The sequence below is a fragment of the Armigeres subalbatus genome, chromosome 2 (assembly GCF_024139115.2).
Source record: "Armigeres subalbatus isolate Guangzhou_Male chromosome 2, GZ_Asu_2, whole genome shotgun sequence".
Taxonomy (NCBI): Eukaryota; Metazoa; Arthropoda; class Insecta; order Diptera; family Culicidae; genus Armigeres; species Armigeres subalbatus.
The window spans coordinates 242,633,327-242,658,962 of record NC_085140.1 but is presented as its reverse complement, the minus strand read 5'-3'; the positions used below and the strand labels follow the sequence as shown (position 1 = coordinate 242,658,962).

Here is a 25,636-nt window from a genome sequence, read left to right as displayed (position 1 = left end):
GCTACATACTAAATACACCTACCATTAGCAGGGCCAGTATTGTGCCTTGTGTTCCTTCTTCCCAATGGACCGGAAAGATCGCCCGGGGCCATCGGTTGCGGCGGCAACTGCACATGGGTTTGTGCTGATGAAATAATCTGACCGGCCTGATTGACCACTTGTTGTGATTGAAACTGCTGAAGGATCAGCGGTGGTTGAGAAGATACTTGAGCAGGTGCGCTTGGCATTGAACACGATGACGGACCGTTACGGATGACGTCGTCTATGATATCATCCACAGTGGTGCGACCATCTTTCTCCAACAAACGACGTGATTTGCGAGTATTTCCTGACGTGGGGTGTATGAACTCCTCCTTTCCAATATCTGCAGCGGGTGCTGGGATACTTTGGGATTCTAATGGCGGTTGAGAGGCTGGACAAGACGTCGTTGGTTGTAATTGTGCAGACGGAGTGCTGATGGTACCAACAGTTGTTAAAGTAGGATGCACGACCGGCGCAGCAGTCACGACAACCGGAGCAGTGATGGTGCCTGGTGTTGGGGTTGCAGTTGTTCCCTGGTTCTTGATCGTAAGAATCAACCTTGGGCGTGATCCATCCACTTGTTGTTTATCGCTTCCAGCAACTTCCTCGCCAGAATCATCATGAAATTCATAGACGTCCGATCCCGAGTTCGGATGTTTACCTTTTCCGCCTGGCATTGCCGCAGTTTGAACGTTTGATGCCCCACCTCTGGCAGTACCTCCTCTTGCGCCACCTCTTCCTCGCTTAGAACCTGCCTTTCCACCGCGTTTAGACGGTGTAGACGCATCAACTTCAGGCAGTTTTTCCTGAACCTCTGGTTTGACTGGCGTTGAAACACTTTCAGATGTTTTTCTTCCGCCTCGTCTTCCTCCGCGCTTTCCTCCTCGGGAGGGAGGTGTGGTTTCAATCGATCCTGTTTGAGCTTCATCTTCTTCAGGTGCCGAAGGACAAGGTTCCAAGACAGTTGGCGTTGCTTGTACCGTGGCTGGCACCGGCATTGTGGGATTAGGAACAGGTATAGTAGACGGAATGGTACTGGGCAAAGTGATTGGTTCAATCTTCTTTTCTTCCACTTTGGGTGCTTCAAATGCTTTAGCTCCCGATGGGACTGAAATAACTGGTGGAATTGTCACTTGTTCAGCCACCTTTGCTTTGTCATCCAATTTGTTCCATTCATCTTTGTTGATTTCAGAACCGCCTTCCGAGATGTCGTCCTCAGAGCAGAGCGCATCGACCTTCTTGATCACAGAATCAATTATAGTATCCTTGGAAGACCAGTAATCACTATCTTCCTTGGAGTCCGCTTCCTGGTCCTCTTGATCAATATCCAGTATGTTTGCCGAACCTGAGTTGTCGGGTATTTTGGCGACATTTTCTTCAGTAAGCAAAGAACGCGCAGATTCGTCAACAGATGTTGGAGCTTCGAGCTTAACGGCAGGCGGTAGTGGAATTGCATTTGCTTGACTCGTCGGTTGGACCCGCCCTTTATCTTCAGGAGAAGGCATCTTGTCCTTGGAAGGTTCCACTAGTTTCTCAGCATTAAGCTTCGCAACAGACAGAGGCGTGTCCATTGGCGAACTGGAACTTGTAGATCCCATTAGATGGTTCGGATTTGAAGTAATGGTTGAAATCGTGTTCAGAGGCTTTGGATCCTGAGATTTGGTAACGATTACGTTAGTTGCTGACGCAGATACGGGTTGTAGCAGACGGTTGGGTTGTTGACCCATTCCCATGTGCGGTTGCATCGGAGCAGGATGTTGCGGCACAAACTGCTTGATGGGATGCTGGAGGTACACCGGTTGCTGGTGGATTATTGCTTTTGTAGGGGTACCTGGAGACACCTTCTGAACAGATTCCAGTGGTTTTGTGGCAGGGTGAATGACATAAGTGGTTGAGACAGGTATCGGTGCTGAACTGACCGCCGGTTTTGTTCCAATGTTTGAGATCGAAGGGTTTTCGTTGCCAAGTGCCGGCATGGATGTTGTGCAAGGCACTGTCGTGACAACACGCGTTCCGGGAGCCATGCCCATATTTGCAAATGTGGTTATGGTCTGTTTTGCTAACGGCAATGGCTCGTTTGGTTTTTGGGAAGAAATCGGCATTTTAACATGGCTAGTTACCACAGGGAAACGGGGAGCAGGACTGCCAATCTGTGAAGGTTTCGGAATAAACTGTGTGGATGGATTTGGCGATGAAACCACAATATGACTCACTGGTGGATGGATAACCATCTGATGAGCTCCAACCACTGGGCTCAGCGGAGAAGGATGACGATTCTGTGCTATCAACTGTGGCCTCAGCATATTTGGACTAGTTGCAGTTGGGGACGCCGTTCGTGAAAATGGAGAATGTGGTTGTTGTTGCATTTTTGGCGATTGCATTCTGGGATCATTTCCGGTTGGACCTCTGGGAGACATCATCGCATCAATCGGTTGGTACATAATATGCTGTTCAGGGATGGTAATCGTAGGCGGTGCCTGCATTATCAACTGCTGTCGAATCTGCGGTAAACCACCAGCCATTGTTGGTTGACTAACAATTGTAGTTTTCGGGGGTACAATTTGTGTTGGTTTGCTCTGGACTGGCAAAATCGGCGAGCTCGTAACCGCGACTTGCTTAGAAGCCGGAGGTACTGTGCTGATTACCTTCGTATGAGTATCCAACACTCCTGCTGCAGTTGTTGGTGTCAACGGTTTCGGGTTATGTACCACGGTTGGTGCTTGCGTAACTGCTAGTAGCTTGGTGGCGCTTGTTACACTGGTGGTTACAACAGTTGACGCAATGCTGGCGATTGATGCTGAGGTGGTAGATGTCGTAGCAATGACTGTTGATACTGGTGCACTTTGAGAAGTGGTCGCTGGTGGTAATTCGTCCAGTATCTGAACATTTTTGCCAGGTGTGTCCGGAATCTCCATTTTATCCTCCTTCTTTGCCGAATTTGGCGCTGAAGTAGTGCTGTTTAACGTATCTGACAAGGGCTTACCAATTTGACTCAGATCAACATCTGGAGTTTTCGGTGGATTGTCAAACCGTAGCAAACTTGCCGGGTGCTCCTCATCACCCTGATCATCAGTATCAGTGTCAATTTGTAGGTCGTGTTCGGATGTTGGAGTGTCTGGTTTCATGTCCAGACCTTCAGTGTTCAAGCTAAGAATGGCTTTCTTAATTTCTTCGTTATCCTCCTCAGGGATTTGAGGTGAATCGGAAACTAGTTGCGACGAAGATTCTTCAGCTGGATCCACGGAATAATCTATTGAAAAGTCTTGGGCGTTCGACGTTCCAAAACTTTCGCCAAGAAGGGCAGCAACTGCGTCTTCGGTCTCTTCTTGAGATATCACTACCCTCGACTTCTCTTCTAGTTTAACTTCTTCCGGTTTGCTCTTCAGCGATTCAACTGGATCCGGGTTCTTGACGTCATCTTTCTTCACCATTTCAGTGATAAATTCACCGGAAATTGAGAGAACCGCCTTTTCGTGCAACTGTTCGTCGATTTCAGTGCCGAACCCAGGGATCAGCTTGTCGGGTTTCCGTTTCAACTGCGAAGAATCAACAGGTTTTAATTGTGAATTTTCTTCCTTAGTACCGACCGACTGTGGTTCCACTTCTTCTTTGGTTGGTGTTGAGCTGGCCAGTTCATGACCAGACGGAGTTGGCGACAAAAGCTGCCTGGATGGCGTTGAGGCGTACATTGGTTGAGCGGGTTGCCTACTGTTAGTTGCCGGAGAACCCTCATCAAGCAGACATGGTAAGCTAGGCGATGGTTTACTGATGCTGTGTTTACTATCCTCTTGTTGGGCGGATATTATGTCCAAAGACAGCTTATTCACTGTTGGCGTGATGGGTGTTGTTGTAGGAAGGTTGGTATGATTGTTGCTACTACCATGATGATGTTTGTGCTTTTCATCTTTACCTCTTTTCTTTTTCTTCTTCTTCTCTTTGCGGCCATGATCGGATTCCTTCTTCTCAGTGAACGACGTCTCCATACTATCATCTCCGTCAGTGAATCGGAATACATCCATCACATCTACGGAGGAGCGTTTTCCACTGTTCGTTGCCGTTGAAGTTGGTGAAGCATCTTCGGCTTTTTGGTCCGAATCACTCATGAGCTGTGCTTCAAGGGCTCGGCCTGCTTCATCCAGATCCACACTATTTTCTTCTTCTTTCATCGTTATCGTAGCCCGAAGTTTTTCGCGTTCGCGACGCTTTTTCTCCTTTTTCTTCCTGGACTCTTCTTTAGTTTTCTCTTTCTCCGTTGCTGGCTCACATTCGGTATGCTGTTCCTCTGGTCTAGCGAGATCCTCAGCTTTAGCATCAGTTGTCTCTTGTTTTATCGACACTTCGGTTTCAACTGACGAATGCGGTGAGTCTTCATCCGATATTGGTCCAAAGATGTCTTCAATCTTTTCTTCGCGTTTCACTGTGTTTGACATGGGATCAGTTACCTTGTTCGAGTCCTTGTGTTTGTTTTTCGACTTTTTAGACTTACCAGACTTTTCGTGATCTTCCTTCGACCGATCTCGCCTCTTTTCCTTTTTACCGCCATGCTTCTTCTTCGAACTGATGTAAACCTGATCGTCAGAGGATTTTTTCAGCTCGTCGAACATAGCATTTGTGGAACCACCTTCGTCATGTGGTGAATGTTCTTTTTCACTCTTCACTTCCGACTCCGAACCTTCGACATTCTTGTGTCGCTTCTGCTTCTTCTTGTGTCTCTTCTTGCCCTCCGAGTGCCCATACATTAACTGGTCAACAGCACTGTTAACCGTATTTTCTATCTCAGCATTGGCCACCGTTATCATGTTCGGTTCCCCTTCGGATGACACATCACCAAATCGGTTCTTGCTGAACCCTTCATCAACGGGTTCTCTCTTGATCATAGTGCTAGGAATTAGTTCTGATTTGATTACAGGTTTGCTGACATCTTCGTCTTCGGATACATCACTCGTCACCAAAGCAGATGGAGGTTGTACTCTCGTTTCTACCTTGATTTCCAGTTTTCTTATTTCCTCCTGCGTATCTTCTTCGCTTTTTATTTCCTGCTTGATGGTGACGTGATCTACCTTGACCGCCGAAATCTTGTGTTTACTGTCACAATTAGGTGTAGCGGGTTTTTCTCTCTCGCTGTCATGATTTTCATCGGAATCAGTTTCTGATTGTATTCTGGTTGACCGTGAGCTCTTCCTTGACATGTTCTTTTCATTGGAGCTCCGGCGAGGCGTGGAGGGTACTCGTTTACGTGTGAGCTCTCCATCGGAACTTTCGTCATCGCAGAGATCATTCAATCGATCACGGTTGGAACGAATTCGGTTGTTCTCCTCATCTGAATCCGTCGCAAGCGGTTCCTTGGGTCGTCTCATTCTGGGCGTGGACGGCAGATGGTCATCGTCGTCCGATGTGGTGATTGTGCCACTCTTATTCAAATGATCCTTATGGTTGTACTTGCTGTTGATGGTTGTATCGGAGTTCATGCCATCCGTGTCGGAATCTTCGTCCCAACTCTTTGAACGGTTTTTGCCCTCGCGTTTAGCCCGGCTTTGCTTCAACTTCGAAAACTTGGCTTTGATTTTCTTCTCTTCCTCCTGTCGCTGCATGTTCTTGCAGGAGCGTGCCTTCACCTTATCGTACATTGAAATGTTGGGGCCATCATCGGGGATATCGAAGATCGAATGCTTTTTGGGTTCATCCGAATCATCCGTATCCGAGCTGTTGGTGGTCTTCGTTCGACTGTTGTTGGTGCGATTTTTCTTCTTCCTACCTTCTTCATCAGCGGAAGATTCGGCTCGACTAAGCTTTCTGTCGTATTTCTTGTACTCTTCACCACTCTCCGTGTGAAATCGCCTGTTGTAATCCTTGGAGCTTTTGTGTTCCGCCCTGTGCTGTAGACGAATGTGTTCATCTTCGTCGCTGGTTGAACGGTGGTCGACAAAAGCTGCCATTGGGTAATTGGAGTTTTGCGTGTTTTCTTTGTCTCTGGAAGCATCCCGATCTTTCTTGGACTTATGCTTTTCGTGATAACGATCCTTCTTCTTGTGGTGGTGGCTTAGTGGCAGAGAATCGCCATCGCCAGAGAATGAAATCTCCTTGCGTCGTTCTTCCAATAGAAATTTTTGTTTCTCGTCATGGTTGTCGTGTTTCCCTACACTGCATAAAGCATTCATGAGGGAGTGCGGTTTTTCCGAAGAGGTCGATGAACCTGAGGATGATTTAGATCTTGTTGATTTATCGCTCCGGCTATGACTTTTGTGGTGTTTTTCTCGCTTACCCTCTTTACCCGAATCACGACGATCGCCAATGTTGTTGTGTTTGTGCTTCTTCGTAGTGTTAACATCCTCGGGCACAGAATCGTTGCTATCCTGAGAGCTGTGACGACGCTTCGAAGCGTGGTGGCTGTCTGTGGAATTCACTCGGTCGAGACGCTCCTTGCCGTGATTATTCGAAAAACCGTCACACGACTCAAATTCATCTTTTGATGATTCTTTTACCATTGTGGCGGATTCTTCCTTCTGCCATTTTTCACGTTCGGCTTTTTCCAACTCTTCGCGCTCTTTTTGTAGCTGTCGTTCCTTCTCAAGCTCCAGTTCACGTTGAAGTTGTCGTTCACGCTCCTCTTGCTCCCTGCGCTCGCTTTCTTCTTTTTCCTTTCTCTTTTGTTCCTCCAGTTCCTTTTCTCTACGGCGCTGGTCTTCCAGTTCCTTCTCTCTCCGCCGTTGTTCTTCAAGTTCCCTTTCTCTTCGCCGTTGTTCCTCTAGTTCTTTTTCCTTCAGCTCTTGAGCACGACGCATTTCTTCTTTCTCCTTTTGTATTCTCTCTTCTTCAAGCCTCCGTTCCTTCTCTTCACGTTCTTGGCGCTCTTTGTCTTTGCGACTGGACGAATTGGTTCGCGAGTTGATCGTGTTCACTGGTATCTCTCGCTTCAGGCGGTCAAACTCATTCAAGTCATCGGACCCACTCTTGTAGTGATTTTTGATTGACGCCGAGCTGCTAGAGCTGCTGGTGCTGTCACTAGAATGCCTATGACCGTGCCCATGGCTATGACTGTGGCCATGATGGTTGTTAGACTTGCTGGGTTTGCTATGCTTCCCGCTCATCACCTGTTGTTGAGATTGATCGTCATCTGCGGAATGCGCGGTGCCCGTTTTCGAATCGGGCAATGAAGGAACATTTGAGGAGGTAGTTGGCGTACTTGATCCCGTCGAACTGGTCGAGCAAGAGGAAGCCGTCGAAAGTTTCCGCCGGTCTTTGTGGTGTTTGCTACCGCTGCTATTGTTATTAGGCTTCTCCTCCTTATCGATACCACAACTGTTGTCCATACCGTAGTTAGTGCTAGAACTATTGGAATGCTGCTGCTGTACTCCTTCTGCGGAAGTACTCGTTGATAACGACGGTATACTGTTGGATCTAACTGTACCGGAATTTGTACTACCAGGTGGAGCTGTCGTAACTGCAGTGGCTTTGGAGGTGTTGTTGGAAGAGGTAAAAGCACTCGTTGAAGCTTCGAGTGCGGTACCTTCCGTGGTGGAAGCTGCGACACCCGTTGGCGGCGTCGCTTTCTCAGATGACGATGACGAAGAAGAAGAAGAAATTGCTGAGGATACTTTCGGTGTTGGTATGCTCGTTGTCGTTGCAGTGGCTGTAGTACTTGCTACCAATGCAGATGATTCGTTTACGCTAGTTCTACTGCTACCTCTAGTACTCGCTAGATTACTACTATTACTCGTTAAATTATTATTGTTGTTACTACTAATATTTGTACTTGATTTTTCCGTTAAACTAATACTTTTATTTAAAATATTGGTCTTTGGTTTATTTGCTAGGGTAGCCGAACTGCTGTAGCTCAGGGATGAGGCCGTTGAGCAGAGTGTGTTTAGCGATGCAGTAGTACTGGGTAAGCTGCTTGGCGTGGCACACGTTCCGGGGGCGGATGATATTGTGCTATGCGCAGGAGAGGAGGAAGCTGAAGCAGGAAGCGAACTGCTGCCGAGAACGGAAGACGATGATATCGTCCCGCTGTTAGTACTGCCGGCGATAGAAGTGAGCGTACTTGCTGCAGTAGACAGCGTCACGGATACTGTCAAGGATGTAGAACTAGGAACAGCTACCGATGGCATTGACGGTGGATGACTTGGGAACGGATACTGCAAACCAGATTTCACAGACGGATTTGGGCTATTGTATGGCTGAGGACTGTTCATTGGAGATCCAGAGGTACTACAACTGCCAAGTCGTTGTAGGTTAGGAGCTGGCGGTGTTTGTGCCTTCAGTGCATGTAGCGGGGATTGCGATGCCAGGACCGTGTTGACCGGGGACGCAGCGGCCGAGCTAGTGGCACTTACAGCACTGAAATTCGCAGGGTTTTTCGTATAACTCGTGAACATTCCCGGTTCGTATTTGTCGCTGATGTTTTCTAACCGTTTGAGATCTTCGTCGAAAATCGATTTGCGCGAAAGAACCGATTTCACTATGTCAGACGGAGGGACTTCATGCACGTCAAGCTCCAGGAATCTATGTCGAAATGAGGACGTAGAAGAGGATGACACGTTTGAGAGCGGCGATTGATTAAGACTGCCTCCGGCTGTACTGGCATGGTTGTGGTGGTACAAATGGTGGTTGTGGTGTCGTTCGTTGAAATGGTGTGGTTCAACAACGGGGGCATTGTTGATCCGACTTTGGCTGTTTCCGGACCATTTTTCGTACATTTCATCCAACCGGTTGATTCGTTCCTCCAATGATGGCGAGTTGGATGGACCACCTTCGGAGTCACTAGAATTCGAACTAACGGAGGGGGCTCGCAGCGGACTGGCTGGTGCCTGATTGCCGTGCTCCATGCTGCTGGCTGTGCTCGCAGTGGCCGGAGTATTGCCTGATGTGGCACTACTGCTCGAGCCCGTATTCGGTGGTATCAGCAGGGATAGTTTAGTAGGGTGCGTTAGCGGTGGACTCGACAGAGTGTTGTTTAGTAGACTAGAATTAGACGAGAGTGAAGGACCACTAATAGCACCACTGGACGATGCGACGTGCAAAGAACTTAGAGCGCTCTGCTGTTGCGTTGATAGCGACGAGGTCGAAGACGATGCGACAGTCACGCAAGGTAACGTCGATGAAGAGTTCGACAACGAAGACGACGTCGACGATAACGTAGATTGATGTAGCGAAGAGCTTGGCAGGGCTTGGTTGGATGATGAATGTGATGAAGGTGCAGGTACCGACGACGACGGTTGACTTGGTTGATTCTGCAACCGGTACTGCTGCAGGAACTGTATCGCAAACCGTGGCAACGGTAAACTCAGCGGTTCCTGATTGTACGACCGACTCGTGGGTATTCGTCTGGGTTCACTTGGTGGAAGGTTTTCGGGTCGCTCATCGCAGAGGGGTGTTCCAGGTCGGGAACCATCGGCGCTTTCACCTCCGCTTGCTTCGTGCGAATGTAACGAGTGTAATTGGTGTCCCCGACCTCGCGACGAGTGGTGGTGTTCGTTGGACGACACCGACGTCGATCCTGCACTCGCTATGACAGTCATACTGTTGTCACTGTTAAGGATCGTTTTCCGCCGCTTGTTTAACGAATGGGAATATAGATGCCCGCTATCTAGGTGTGATTGTTGTAAACTGGAAGAACTATTACTGCTACTGCTACCATGTCTTTGATGCAATGACGCGTTGTCAGTGGACGGTCTTCTGCTATTATTGTTACTATGCATAGATGAAGGCGTTGATTGGCTTGATAACGATTTTGATTGCTGCAGGTTGCAGTCCGAAAGTCGCCGCACCTCAACGCACTTCCGGTGGTGCGACGCCGAGGAAGAAGTGGAGAATCCGGGCTGCAGACCACCACTGTCCGCACTGTTGTGGTGGTGGTGATGGTGGTGATTGTTGTAATGGTTACTATTGTTACTACTGCTACTGCTATTGTAGTGGTGATGTTCGCCGCTGCTGACGGCCCCGACGCAGCCCCGGCCGGGCGCGGATGACGGCATCACAGGGTCAGAGCTCGAACCACTCGTCGGATCACCAGCCACTGCCGCCGGATTGGCCACCGAAGAATAATGGGGATGATGATGATGATCAGATGGATCACTGCCGGGGTGAGCATCTGGGTTGTATTTGATACGTTTCTTTGGGCTCACTAACTCATCACCACTGGACGGGCATTCTTCTAATTGTTCTAAAATATGTACTCTTTCTTTTTGTAAATATCGTATATCACCTGAAAAATTTTCGGATTGGGGAAGGCGGAAAAAATAAGGTATTAAGTAGAGCTTTTTTATAATTTGAAGTTTATGGTGTTGAAAATTATGATTTGTTGTATGTCGAGGTAATATTAGGCAGCCCGATTGTGCGAGTGATGCTCTGTTAAAAAAGCCGCCAATTAATGATGACAATAACAATTCAATAAGGCAATCTAAATAAGGCATTTTGAAGTTATTCCGGGCAGATAATTGAAGATTTTGTGTATCGATCGTATCTATCTTTTCGCAAAGGAATGATTATGTTTTATGATTCTTATTAAACTCTCGCTAAAGCTTGATCAAAGAGCACTTACCTGGACTTTTCTCGCTTCGCTTCCTACTTAGTCCAACGGTTGGTTCCACTTCGCCCAGCCGAGACTGGATCGACGAGGACAGACCGCTGGATGTCACGGTTGGGGGTGGCGAGTCCGACGTGGACGACGGCTGCAGCCGATCGTGAGCACTACTCCTCACGTGGCTGCCGCCGCTGTAACCGTCGTGTAACTCGTATACATCCTCGTGCGAACTGGCGGCCGATCCTTGACTGTACTCATCGTAGTTTCGGAACCGCCGTTCGCTACCACTTCCGTGAGCGTTCGTACCATCCTGATAGTATTCATCGTTCGAGTACCGAACGATACGAGATCGAGAACTGGCGGAACCACCACCGCGACTCGACGACACTGGCGACGGATCAAGCCGCGGGGATACGGCTCCACTATGACTTAACGGATTGCCGGGCCGGCTGAAGGAGGTAGCTCTGCTACGACCGGGATTCTCCACGTACCGATTGCCACTGAACCGCCCACCCACACCCGATTCGAATCGCGGCGAACCAAACGACGCGCACGATTGTTTATCTAACTTATCGAAAAATGCATCCTGGCACTCGCGCGAAGCAAAGTCCACTTGTAGCTTGCGTCCTCGAAGCGTCGCTCCGCGCATTTCTTTCACCGCTGCTTGTGCACATTGAACTTGCTCGAAGAACACTAACGCCAGTTTTCGCTCACGGTCTATCGTCACTTGGGACACGGCCCCAAACAGGTCAAACTGGGATCTCAGATAGCCTTCACCGACTGCGTCTGCGATTCCATCAATCCATACACAATTCGTGGGCATCGACTTACCAAACCCGAGCTTGATTCGATTGCTGCCCAAATGTTCACCGTCCATTTTACGCATGGCTTTCACTACACTGATAATGTCCGAATATTGGCAAAACGCATACGCACTAACACCTTGCTTCTTGATGTCGATCTCTATGATTTCGCCGAAACAGTCGAAATGCTTCCGCAGCTCACTGGCCGTGATGTCCTTCTCGAGGTTGCCGATGAACAGAGTTCGGGTGGACTTGGGATGGTACTCGTCCAGCTCCGCCTCGTACGGTCGAAACTCGTTATCGTCAACGTCGTATCCCTGGTAGGGGGCTACTTCAATCTTGCAGCCGAAAAACAGCTTATCGTGGGACACTTCCAGAGCCTTCTCAACATCCTCGGGCTTTTTAAAGCAAACAAGCGCATAACGATCGGTACTCTGGCCAACGACCTTCACCCACGTCACTTTGCCATGTTTCTTGTACTCATGGAATAGGCCATCCTTCAGCGAGGTATCGGACGAACGAGCGGGTAGATTTCGAACGCAAATCGCCAGTGGCCGGTTGTCATCTGAGTGGCAGTTTAGGCTACCGCCACCGGAACCGCTGCTGTTGCTTGCACCCGAGCTGGCTCCACCATTATTGTTGCTAACTGTAACGGCCGATTGTAATGCTCCCCGCACACCCGGATCCCGGTCTAGTCGATCGGATCGCCCTTCTCGACAACTACCGAACAATGGACCACCGCTGCTGCTGAGGGCTGCCCCTTGCGCTAGGATAGCCGGACTGCGTGTCGTCGAGCAAGTCTCGTTCGACTGGCTGGTAGTTGTACTGTGGGTAGACGAGCAGGAGCTGCTGGGCGATCGAGACCGAGACCTCGAGTTGGACCGATCACTCCGGCTATTGTGCGTATGCTGCTGCTGCGAGGAATGACCGATATGGTTATGCAGGGGTCCACCGCCCGGATGATGATGATGATGCTGGTGGTGAGGGGTGGCGTGATGGGTGGACGAGATCGGAGAGGTGTTCCGCGAAGAATGGTGCTGCGGCTGATGGTGGAAGTGCGACTGGGGCTGCGGCGATCCCGAGTCCGAAGAGCGCGAGTTGTGCTTCTTCTTCACGAGAAAGCTTTGCTCATAGCTGTTAGTGCTACTGGTGGCGTTGAGGGTCGACGTTGCACCACCGGCGGAGGGTGGCGCCACAGGTAGTGGGGGGTTTGATGCGCAGGATGACGTCGACGGCTGGTTGGGATGGTCGGGCTGAACAACCGCGCTGTACACGTTGCGAGTCGGCGTCAGCGGGGCCGCGCTCAGCGGTTGTTGTTGTTGCGAGACCGAGAGGTTGTCGCCGCTTCCGGTGTTGCTGCTGTTGGCGCTATTGTACCAGCTGCTGGACGACAGACGATGGTGACTTATCGGGTTCGCTCTGATCGATCGAAGGGCGAACCGGCGAATTGTGATAGTGATCGCGATGTAGTGGCGTTGGTGAAGTTGTTGTGGTTGTTGACGATTGATAGTGGTATCAGAAGAAGAGGGAGAGAAGATAAAAGCTTTCATTAGTAATGCGGTGTTTTTTTTCTAGGTGGGGATGATTTTTGCGAAGGTATGAACGAATGATTTTTATGGAGGCGTTCTTCAGGAGTATTCGTAAATTGTAATCGAAAAACAAATGAAAGACAGCTGACATTCGAATCCATAGACAACGTAAAAACGCGGCGCGACAAATCACGGATGGAAACAATAGTGACAGAAAAACCAATAACTGTAACAAACATAGTAAACAAAACGATTCATAGACAACATAATCGACGGATCGCTCCCGTGTACTGGACGAGTGCAAATCTTTGAATGGAAGACCAACAGTTTTATCTACCGTCAGGCGTCGTACAGTACAAACGAAAAGAGAACGAAAGCTGTTACGCAATCGCAGGTACTCTGAGAGTAAAGGCAAACGAACAAAAGGCTATTGTTAAAAAATAAGTTTGAAAATGCAATCCAAGCAGTGAACAATAAACAGGCTAACGTACTACAGATACAGAGAGTGTGTGGATTAGAACTCATCGCGTAACGGATGCATGCATGATAACTTTTCTTTGGAAATTTTCATTATAATTATGGTTTTAATATTGCTGTCGTACAATACAAATCGTGGTAAAATTAATCAAATATTAGAACTACTGAATACAAATTTTAATAAACTGGTCAATATCATCATGAGTAATTTTGATTTTGTTATAATTCTATTTTTTTTATAAGTTCTCCCCAATATTGTTTTTAAACAGCTATGTTTCCCAGAAGCGTTATGTAGCTATTTCTCAATAGTTAGTTCGTTCCTTAGCAGACTTATCCAACATCCGACGAAAGGCGACAAATCAGAAATAGCTATTCCGCTTAGTAACATCAGATCCGACAAAGTTTGAAATTAAAACAAAAAATTTAAAAGTTCCATACGCATTTGAGATTTAGTTCATACACTAACTGATATATTCAATGTTGAAATCAAGAAGTTTTGAAATCTCTGATGGTTTTTTTTGCTTTTAATGTTTTATTATGAAACTTTTTGCCTGGCATTGTTTAGGAAAATAAGTTTCGTTAGTGTTTCCAAAACAAATTTCAAATATATCTATCTTGCGTTCCTTGCAAAATAATAGCAATGTTTGTGATCGTTTTCCAACGTTCTCATAGATTTGCAAACTTTTTCTACATTGATATCCTCGTAATACATATACAAATGCAAAAATGGTAACTTGGTTTAGATGCCTCGCTGTTAATAACTGTGGAAGTGCTGAATGAACACTGCGAGCTGTCAATGTCCAAAAATTCACATAGTAAATATAATGTGCCATCAAAAAATCATAAGGGGTGATCACTCCGTGGTGATTATTGAAAAATATCAAAGAATCTTTCCCTAGAATTATGGTTTTCTTAGACTCTAACCTTTGACTACGTTCCAAAGGAAACGCAGGACTAGATTTTAGCGTAATAGCTTATATTCAGATTACACGCTTTTAGATTACCGTTTTTAGTTAAATTGCTTTTAGATTGTATGAAAAGAGTTTTAAAAACTTCTTAGTATGCTTTCCCGTGGAGATTTTTGCGATTATCATCTTTCTGCTTCTTCTTTTTCATACAACATCAAAGCGCTAATTAAACCGTGATTGTTTTCGTATAAAAAGCACTCTGAATTGTTTTTCTAAATAAAAATTTCAATTTTTTTGAATAATTTCATATAAAGAACAATAATTTTGAACAAATCCCGAGTTGTAAGTAGAAACAAAAACAACGATAAAGCAGATATGTATTGTACACTCTTGTCACAACGGTATCACGAAATAAAAAATGATGAGATGTTTGTAGAATGCCTTCCATTCTTCATATTTTTATAGAGAGTGAAAGTGATAGAAATGTCAACATCGTGTCACATTTCTCATTGAAATTGAGAAATTCCAGTACTGCACGTGACAGGAAATGACATTTGCTGTTTTTGTTTATTATTTGTTTATGTATTCTTTTAATATTTGTCATGTTTTCTCTTTTTCTCCTTTTTTTTATTTTTTTCTTAGAAGATCCCTAACTCGTCGTGCTGTTCCTGCGAGCTAGCTGCAGTGGCTAGGCAGGGGTGGAAGTCCCTCCTGAAGTCCAGTAAGGAGACGGAACGCTTGATACTTGATACACCTCCTTACTGAATAGAAGGAGTAGTCGGTAAGCCAAGTTGTGCAGCTGCTGCGACATGGCCTTTATTTGTGAGAAAGAGAGTAAGGTTGTCAGGTTGCCGACTCAAATGCGTTAAATGTATCAGTACAACAGGCGGCAGAGGAGATAGCTGCGACAAAGAAAGATGGAGCTCGTAGAAGTAAACATGCGTCTTCTAAAAATCGCGGCAAGCCAAAATTCAGAGGCGAGGCTACTATCGTAGACGCGCGGGTGTCTCGAAGTGTCTAAGAGGAGAGCAAACACTCTCTGGTCTAGGAAAAGATATCAACTACATCCGTAGGATGCAGAAGGGCGAGATGATTTTCGTCCTGAGGCAGGATGCTGCACAGAAGAGCTTTGCGTACAAAAAATTGACTAAATACGTACTGGATCATGGGATTCGTGGGTGTCAGACGCCTATGCCCAGTTTCAGATATCCGATGTAAGGGCTTAAATGAAATAACTGAAGCTGGTGACCTAATCGATACATTGAAAGATCAGTGTGAAGTCGAGATACATAACACTGCGATTCGGTTACGAATGAGCTACGCGGGCACACAGATAGTCTCATTCCAGATACGTCTGGTGGAAGCCAAAAAGATGCTGGGCAAGTTGAAGGTGAGCCATACACCAACTACCTCAGGCCTGCTACAAGTGCTTCGGCCACGGTCATAAGTCATATTATACTTCCAAAGGACCTGACCGTAGTAAGCTCTGCCAGAGGTGTTGTACTATAGACTACAAAGCTCACACCTGTCAGGCCGCCCCGAGGTGCTTCATGCTGGGTTCGATTCCCGTTCCGGTCTAGGATATTTTTGAGTTCGAAATTTTCTCGACTTCTCTGGACATAAAAGTCTCATCGTGATAGCCTCATGCAGAAATGAAAACTTGGTTTAGAAATTAAGCTGTGTTGCGGCTTTGTCCCAGTAAGGGATGAAATGCCAATAAGAAGATCATCAAGATGCTCGCTTCTGTATTGACTATACCCCTACCGGAATAATACGGCGGATAAACACTGTCAACCAGGGATGGACGAAATCGCAGTTCGACCACAACTACTCAAAAACGTTGGGAGACAAGGGGCAACTAACTCTAAACATTCGACAGTATCCAGAAATAATAACAAATACTAGCGAAAAACTACATCATATCAACGGTGAATTGATCGAAGAGCCCTGGTTGGGAAAGCATGAAAACGACGCCACCCAGTGAATACAGTGCACCCCGTTTTATGCAACACATAATTTCAGTCTCTTTAGAATTTCTAAAAAAAATCCCTGAACAACTATTTCTATTACCAATACTTTTGGAACAATCTTTTGGACTCCTGTTTTGGTTTCACGGCATTGGAAATATAAAATGTAGTTCTAGTCTTTTCTAGAATCTGTAGGAGGTAGAAAACAAATGTTTTCAAAACGGGGAAGCACTGTGTTTCATTAACTAACCAGCAAACGCCATAACAACCGAACTAGCAACCGTATCGTTGTTTGACGAAAATCATGGATACTAGAAATACCATGAAATACTATTGCGGGACAATCAGTAGTATTTTCGCAAAGTTTAGAGTTGGTTGCCCCTTGTTGGGAGATTATCATGTTTCAGACCTGAGTGAAGATCTTCAAGGCGACCAGTAGCAATGTGAACTATGAGATAAAGCGTAGTAAAGCAGCTTGCTTTGGAAACCTATACAGGACGCTGGCGAAATGCATATAGGGTTGTGCTGTCTAGGGTCAAAAGCGCATTAGCCCAAAATCGAGAGGTATGGATACGACCCCAGACAACTTCATAGATATGTGGGGACATGGTCATTTGAAATGCGGCAAATACAGCAGCGCGACAGATCATATCAAAGATGCTGCGATGTTGGTGGCGTATTGATCAACAACAACAACAACAACAGATGCAGTCGACTATTGTGCGTTGTTGCATTAACAAAAGAGGGGGCCTTCTCGATAGACCCCCTTCCCTGCAGAATTGCTTGATTGTGGGCCAGGGATATCTGGACTTGTGTAATGGATTTGTTTTTTTGTGGGTCGGGTAAGATCAGTTAAGGCTTTCCATCCCCACACTACCTGAGCCTCTTCTTGTGGTCTGTTTGCAGATTTCCGTTTACCCACCTATAAAACGAACATAGGCCATACACACTACCATAATACAGTAAACAGATGTTTGACGGCAAGTTTTGCCAATGCTGAAGTATCCCCACCAACCATTTCTTCAATTTTCTTCAAACTTCTTCATATAGATCTTTAAAGGTTTTCATATCAATCGTCGATAGCGATTTTAAGAATAATTTTAAATTAATCAAAAGTTAAAACACAAAACAAAAACAAAAAATAAGCTCTTCAGAAGTTTGCTCTTACATTTTTCTTATTTATTTGCTTAATCTGGAATCGAACCTTAAGAAATGATGATGTTACAAATTTGCCCAGATAACTTAACCACTATAGCCCACAATGGAGTGATGATTGTAAGCAGCTAAATTGCATTAACATTATATGCCTTGAAATTTTCATGCGATTATTACTTGCATATAGGGGAATTATTTCCCACTTTACACCATTTTCATATTCATCTTATTTACCTAAATGCAAACATAAAACGTCAACTGCGGTTAATGTGTTCGTAAATAAGATCTATATTATGGCTCTTTGAATTGGAAGCCAAATGTCGTTTCTTGTAACATTCGTTCAAATAATTTCTTAGACAGTTTCAAAATTTTAATTTTTGGGATGTAAACAAACCGCAAAATATCCAACGATGTTTTGATATCCAACGATATGAACCGATGAACTAAAAAGTGGTAAAGGTGCAGCGATGAATAACAGTAAAATTCGCTGTCAAAATATATAATAACGTTGAAATCGTACTTTATCAGAAATTTGATGTCTGGTCTCAATTTTTTTTTCTATATTCTTCCTTCCATCCCTACGTCTGTTGTTTCATGACTGGTAACAATTGGAAGAGATTAATGTCCTGCTACCATCTATTAAACGTTAAAAAATTAAAACAAAGAACACAATTTACCGTGGGAATCAGATGTCATAGGAAAACGAGCAAATTGAGCAAAATTGAAAGAGCTCGCTTGTTATATCCAACACGGGCGAGACTGCATCCGTGAATCATTGTCCTCGTTGGTCCAGAAAATTAAGATGAATAGGGAGCGGGACCATTTGGGTAGCACCCCTTATTCCCCCTTAATAACTTGACCGCGTTCCAACCAAATGACTTGATTGTTTGTACATCACTAGATATCGACGGAAACTAACCACGTACTAAAAAACAAGTAATTCGGTTGTAATGTGCTCGAGTAATAAACGTTCCTGACGGGGGGTGCTGCCCAAATGGTTGTCTACCCTATATAACAAAACAACAAGAATTAGACAAATAAAATTTAAAATTTGATAATGTGAAGAAAAAACATGTAGTGAATAATGATTTCATCATAAGATTAATTCTAGCATGATATTTGAAAACATCGTATGTCCAAATGAGAGACTCTTTTTCAGTACGCTCTCTTTTGCTAACATCTAGGGTATCTGTTCCATTATTAATAACATGATCCTATATCAATAACATTCGCAAAACAGGCAATTTAGACTCAATTTGTGTAGTGTTTTGTTGTTATCCGGCGTACTCAATGCTGAAAAAAATCACAAAAATGAGAAATAAAACAATTTGCGCGACAATTCTTTGTTTTCGAATGACATTGATTTGGGTACATGGTATGAAATCAAGGAGCAGTTCCCCTAGGTAAGTTGTGCATTTGTTGCAATATTTTCACTAGACAAAGCTATTTTTAGATCTTTGCCTAAAAATCCGATATAATTGTTAGTATGGTATCAAAAGAGAAAGTAAACAAAGAGAGCTTCTGTTTTGGACAAACGACGTTTTAAAAAATCAGACGAGAACTGCATATCGACCCTAAATGCTTTCTTTTCCGTAATCACGTTATCAAAACTTTCTATCTCATGGAAGCGGCTTCAAAGTGAATATTTCACGATAAACGTTCTTGCCATCATAAGGGCTACTAAGGAGAATCAGAATGATTTCGAAGAGACTGCTGTTCATGTCTTTTTGCTAAGTAAAGAACGATAAATCAGTTTCCTTCTGATATGTGATACGGACGACAATTTACAGAACACAGGACAGGACTACAATTTACAACCAGTTAAACGTTTTTCAGTCAATTGAGAGAACCGTTCGACTAGAGAGGGATAATGTCGTAGATCATTAGACCGAATGGTCATTAGACCGAATGGTCATTAAACCGAATGGTCATTAGACCAAATGAGAAGTGTAAAGTGTAGAGAGTAGTGAGAAGTAAGTGAAAAGTGAAAAGTAAAAAGTGAGTGAGAAGTGAGAAATAAAAAGTGAGATGCAAGATGTGAGTAGTGAGAAAGCGGAAGTGAGAAGTGAGAACTGTGAAGTGAGATGCAAAATGTGAGTAGTGAGAAAGCGGAAGTGAGAAGTGATATCTGTGAAGTGAAAACGGGGAAATAAAAAGTAAGACGTGGGACATGAGAAATATGAAAAAAGAGGAAAGAAAAGAAGATATAGGAAAGAAGAAGAAGAAGAAAAAAAAAACAAAGAACTGACTTCTCATTCGGTCTAATGACCAAAAAACGGGAGTTTAACCTCCCGAAGAAACCAACGGATATACAAACATGTACAATCACTTTGTAGATTTATAATCATCATCATAAATATAATAGCCCTGTTTGTCTGTCCGGTGACTAGCCAACCAGACGCAGCACGCGGGGAAATTCTCACAAAAAATAAAATATTTGACACTTCAATTCTTTTTTACTATCAGATGCAGAAAACAAAACCAGTGACAACCTTAGACAACCAGATACAGCATTTGATGAAAAAAATCACAGACAACAGACTTTGAAAACTTTAAAAAAAAAAACACTTGTCACGGGCGCTACTGCGTCCACAAATAAACTAGTATGCAATAATTAACAAACTCTATATTTGCCAGAAATAGTTCAGACTCGAAAAGTTATTTAAATTGCCTTAAATTATTTAAAAAAAAAATCGGCGTAGTGACCATTCGCCCAAATGACCTATTTGATTGATTGATCGGCCTAATAGCCGTATTGTTAGCTGATTGTTGCTATATGTAGTTGTTTTTCTCGATAATCTACTTTTTGAATAGTAATGACGTTTTTTCGTCACATCCGACTAGGACGATAGAACTCAATTGCATTGAAATTAACAACTTCGATCTTTAGGCTTTACGAAATTATAAAAAAATGCAAATAAAAAAAATTAAAGGAGAATTCTGTATTCTATTGTTTTATATCTGTCAAAACGACTGCCAAATCATTACTGAAAAAAATTTAAAATTATTCAGAACTTGTGAAATGTCATTTGTGTACTACGTTTTTATTTGAATACCTCCCTATTATCCCTAAACAAAATTCTTATGGTTTTGTGGCAAGATTATAGCCCAAATTATAATTAAAATTATCCTATGAGGTAGAAGCGTTATACATCGTAGCATCAATAGCGCGGTAAAGATTATACCCAACCGTTTTACGATATGAAATGTTTCGCATGTTTGGCGTAAAATTAGGGAAATATAAAAATTCGATGTTTGGATAAATATTTTTTTTGGACAAATTGTTTTTTTTTGTAATTCACCTAGAAAAAACATAAATGATAGATCAATAAAATTGTTACAAGCGACGCATCAAAATATCGCAAATAAGTCGAGATCCGATTGTAAACAAATCCGGTGAAAACTCCGAAAACGTCTAGATCTAGAGATTAATGGCACAGATAGAGCATCTTGCCAAAATATGAGAAAAAAAAACAAGTTGCAACAACGAAAACGGGAGCTCAGTATAGTTTTTTATGCTTTTTGGAACATCCCGCTATTAATTTGAATTTTTGTCTGATTGCAATTATTTAAGTTTCAACATCTGCAATTTTTGGTAAATAAGTGCAATGATTAGATAGAATGGATTTAGTACAAATAAAATTGTAGAACAGAACTAATCTTCAAGATATTCTGACAAACTCGATGAAGGTAAACAAATTTCTGCACCGATGAATAAAACTGAACTATCACTTTTAGAATTTTTCAGAAGCTTGAATGATACTTTGATTCATGTCTTTCTTGCCAACTATCAGTTTTTAATGTATAAGCTTTTAATACAGCTCCATCAACAGGGTAAGGAAATTCTCGTGATTATATAGTTTTCTTGGGTCTCATACAAAAAAAATATTATAATGTTTTCTAAAAAATTTCTCATGGGATTGCTTCGATTTTCAAAGAAAATCAATACAAGTTTCAATCGTTTTAAATTGGGTCATTTAAAACTGAACTTTAAAATTGAACAAAAATGAAAATTAAACATGGTGTTATAACTTTGCATGTGACCAAAATGATATTTGAATTCAATTTGTTGTTGGCTAAGATATTCAAAATAAATATTAATTTCATCCAAATTATTATAAGTGTCCATGGCGGTTTTTTGTTTAATGATTTCTTTGGAATTTCTAGAATAAAACCTTCAATTAAATATTAACGTCTGCAACTATTTTGACTTTTTCCAACTCGAATCTGATGAACATGCATGAAATTGACACACATCGATACATAAATTACAAATGAACTTCATGCAATTACGAACACACATCCATACAACACACGACACAACATTCTACTACATAAAGGAAAACAAGGCTATGCGAAAGGAAGCTGCCATTTCCTTCCATTTCTAGTTTCACTTCTTTCGATTGTATCCTTCGCGGGTTCCTCTCACACATGGCTCTTGTTCCAAATCTTCCCCTGAATTAATGATGCACTCCGTATGCAATTCTGTTTACACTGCTGGGAACTGCTGCCATCACAATCATTGCCGTTTTTTTATTTTCTTCTTCCGAGAACTGAAAATTTATGTGGGTCAGCATTCGCGAGGATGCAAAGGCAGCGTAAGCCCCGACCGTAAATATACCGCCGAGAAAGGGAGAAAAAAAAGCGTATGCACGGGAAGAGATAAGAATGATTGAAGTGCACTGCGCCAACGTTGAGGATGTGGATGCACTTTTTCAATCGTCAAGCGTGGGATGCGAAGTCCATTATTCTCCCTTTAGTTTAATGTTAAACGGTTTCTTTAGGTTTTATTTATGTTTACTCTCAAATAAAGATCGTTGCCAGTATGCAAAAAGTAGATTTATTAACTTCAAAACGGCTGAAAATAACAATGAGAATTATTGAACTTATAACTAAAATGGTATGTTAACTAATGCTAAAATAGGCACAGAGGATTATCGTTGTACATCCGCGCGAATCATTCGTCGAGTAACTTGAAAAAAGTTGTACAACAGTCATATAGAAGAAATGGTGATCCATTAAACCGCTATAAAACTTTGTTTATTACCTAAAAATGTACTTTTGTGTAGGACGATTTTAGATTTTTGTAAAAAAGCACATTGCTGATAATCCTCTCTTAATAAGTCAATTGAAGCATACCGTAACAGCTACAATAAAGCTTTCGCATTGTTACTGCTAATGAACACTACCTACAGCTATAATGCTAAAATCTACTACATCAAAAATCTAGTACTTCTAATAATTTACGGCATAAGTTCAAGCACAGCAGATTTGTTCTGGAGGAACCTAAGGACAACTGTAAAGGAAATAAAACAAAAGAAAATTATCCAAAATCAAATCTAGTGAAAACAAAGGAAAAACAAATTATTTCATTCCAAGATACTACCAACAAATATTCGTAAACGTCTTCAAACTCAGAAAGTACTTCCATTCAGAGGATTTTCTCTACTAGTTTTCATTAGCGCTTCGAAACCAAAGAGAAACAGAGATCGGCATTTGTGGTCTGAAAACGAACAAAAGTAGTATACTTGGAGGAAGAAATTCTCACGTGGAAAAAAGGGGGATACACGGTAGTTGGGTTCGAAAGAAGTTATTACTGGGATGGTTAAATCAAGAAGCAACACACTCACCTCTCCGCCGCCATCGTCGAGTATGGCCCGTTACGGAAGTGTGGACGGTCCCGCTGGCGGCCACGACCGCTGCCTGCAGCAACATTACCGCCACTGCCCTCCAAAAGATCCCTAGAATAAACACCGCCGCCACCGCTGGAACCGGAGGACATCCGCCGGACATTGTGCTGCTCGTCGCCACCCTGTAAACGGTTGAAGCTGGCCGCCCTACTACTACTGCTGCCACTACTACTGGTACTATTGCCATTGCTACACTCGTAGAACGAGCCGTGTTCATCGCTAAGCCCTAGCAGTTTACCGCCGGAAGATTCACATTTACTAATACTACCGTTGGGACAGCCACCGGCGCCGCCAGCAGACTGTCCCATCGACGGATGGAAGCCTACGCCCGACGACGGTGGACAAGGATACTGAATACTGTTTCCAGCACCGCTCACACCAGTGCTGTTACCGCCGCTGCCATGCTTCGGCATTGTAGTACTAGATGCGCTATTACAATTACTATCACCAAGGGTCGTTGTACTACAATTGTTGACGCTGCCGCCGCTCAAGGTTGATGGGGCCACGGTGGGGGGCATCGTCAGTAGCGATGGTTCGTAGTATTCCGTGGTCAGTATGCGGTCGTCGAACTTGTGCTCGGCGGTGTGCGCCTTTGACGCAGACTTGATGTCCATGAAGGCAATCGTCGCACAAACACTGATGACCAGCCCATTGCCACTGCCGCCGCCGCAATTACCCAATAAGCTAGGAGGAATGTTCTTATGACTACCACTATTGTTACTACTACTAGTGCTATTGATAGAGCTGAAGTCGCCCGCTGATCCTGCAGCAGGTGTAGACGATGACGTACTAGAGGACGCAGAAGAGGACACGGGAGCAGTGGAGGAAGTAGAAGAGGACGCCGCAGCCTGAATGGAGGCAGTCGCTGCTGCCGAACCGTCGATGATGTCGAGCAGGTTGGGTCCGTTGTGGGTGCTGCTGCTGCTGCCGTCGCCGTGCAGATGGTGCTCCTTGGACGATGATGCTGAGTCGAGAAAGGAGGTGGGATTGTACGCCTGAGAGGTGATAATTCTAACACTTTGAACTCTGCCATATCTGTGGGTGGAGAGAAAGGGAGAGAGAGATATAGAAAAATTTACTATTAGGATGGATTCGCCTTTGATTAGTGGTAAAAATAATATTTGTGTAAACTAAAAAAACAAAAGAGAACAGAATCTTTGAGAGGGGGCTACGAAAAAGGACGAGGTTTTCCAACAGCAGGGAGAGGGGGGGCTGATTTTGATATTGGTTGTTCGGTTAGTGAGAGTTATAGCCAAGCTCCAGTGATGCGCTGGGTTAGTTCGAATGCGGTAGCAGTACTGAGGTCCTGGTTAGTCCTGGGTTAGTATTGTTTTGCAGTGGAGATACTTCGGCGGCTGAATGCCCCAACACCTTTACGCAACTTCTGTTGTATGATTGATAACAGCTAACAAAATGTCGATCAACGGCGAACGACGCATGCAATTATTTACAGTTACACCTAGGTTATTATAGACGCCTTGAAGCAACTACAGATGTACTTCTATTGTGTTCGATTCATACACAAAGTTGTGTTGCAGCTTTAGACATCGATTTTTTATTGTTCGTATAGTTTTTATATATGATTATTAAGATGGTAAACAATTATGTATACAAAATTCCCCGAATTTGTCACAATTGCTATCCATAGATTCTGTGAAAAATTGAGTATCATACGTCAACTAATTCTAAGGGGGAACATAAAAGTTGTGTGAAGAAATTATTCCAGTTTATGTTGACTATTTCATTTTTAGATATTTATGTTGATTATTTGATCAGGAAGAACAAAATCAAAAACGATAAAATAAGAATTTACAATATTATATTTATAAGCGACAAAATATCTATTGGAATGTCTGATTTTTACTCCACACATCTGAATGTTAGTCTTTTAACTGCATTTCTTACGATAATATGATAAGAAGCATGACGAGCCATATCGATAAATTACTTTATTTTCGCATTCTATTCGATAATATTTCTCTGAACAATATTTTTTGAAACGACTACGGGTTTAAGAAACTTATTTATAACATCTTTGAATACTATCAAACTATGACCAAATAATGATTTGAAAACAGAGCCGAAGCAGTATGGATTGCCAAATATAAAAAAGTTCATAGGAAACTCTTGAAATTTTAACGGATTTATTTTTCGCACTACTAAACTTAGTTGGATCAATAAAATCTTATTTGGTGGTTTGGAACCACTATTTAACCTAGATGGATCAGTTGGAGTGAGATGTTCGATGATCAAAATCGCTTTTGGACCTATTCGAAACAAGAAAATTTCAACTCTGGATTGGCATGGAGAAATCAAACTCGGAACCAATTTGGATTTGGTTCATTTCAAAGAAAGGATATCCTTCTCCAATCAAATAATGTTTTACTAACAATTTTAACAATGAAAAAAAAATTAGCTGCCTAAATCCATCGATGTATAGGTCCCTAATTAGCAAAACCGTCAGATGGGTTTGGAATGCGTACCCTCGCGCAAGCTGGTGAACAACTGAACAGCTTTAGGACATAAAACCAAATCCAACTTATCACTACTTATCGAATATCCAA

At 43.4% G+C, this 25,636-nt stretch overlaps 1 protein-coding gene across 7 annotated transcripts in view; it reads right to left on the bottom strand.

Annotated features, from left to right (window-relative positions):
* The window catches only part of LOC134212005 (protein split ends), a 417,127-nt gene that overhangs the window by 26,081 nt on the left and 365,410 nt on the right, over window positions 1–25,636 (bottom strand). For 3 of the 7 annotated variants that reach the window (XM_062689469.1, XM_062689470.1, XM_062689474.1), the window contains exons 2-4: window positions 23,013–24,107; window positions 10,562–12,765; window positions 23–10,225 (exon numbers count right to left, since the gene is read on the bottom strand). In XM_062689469.1, the coding sequence (XP_062545453.1) occupies window positions 23–10,225; window positions 10,562–12,765; window positions 23,013–24,107 (13,502 nt within the window). The remainder of the gene's footprint in view (window positions 1–22; window positions 10,226–10,561; window positions 12,766–23,012; window positions 24,108–25,636) is intronic. The other 4 variants (XM_062689471.1, XM_062689473.1, XM_062689472.1 and 1 more) reach the window with 4 other exon arrangements.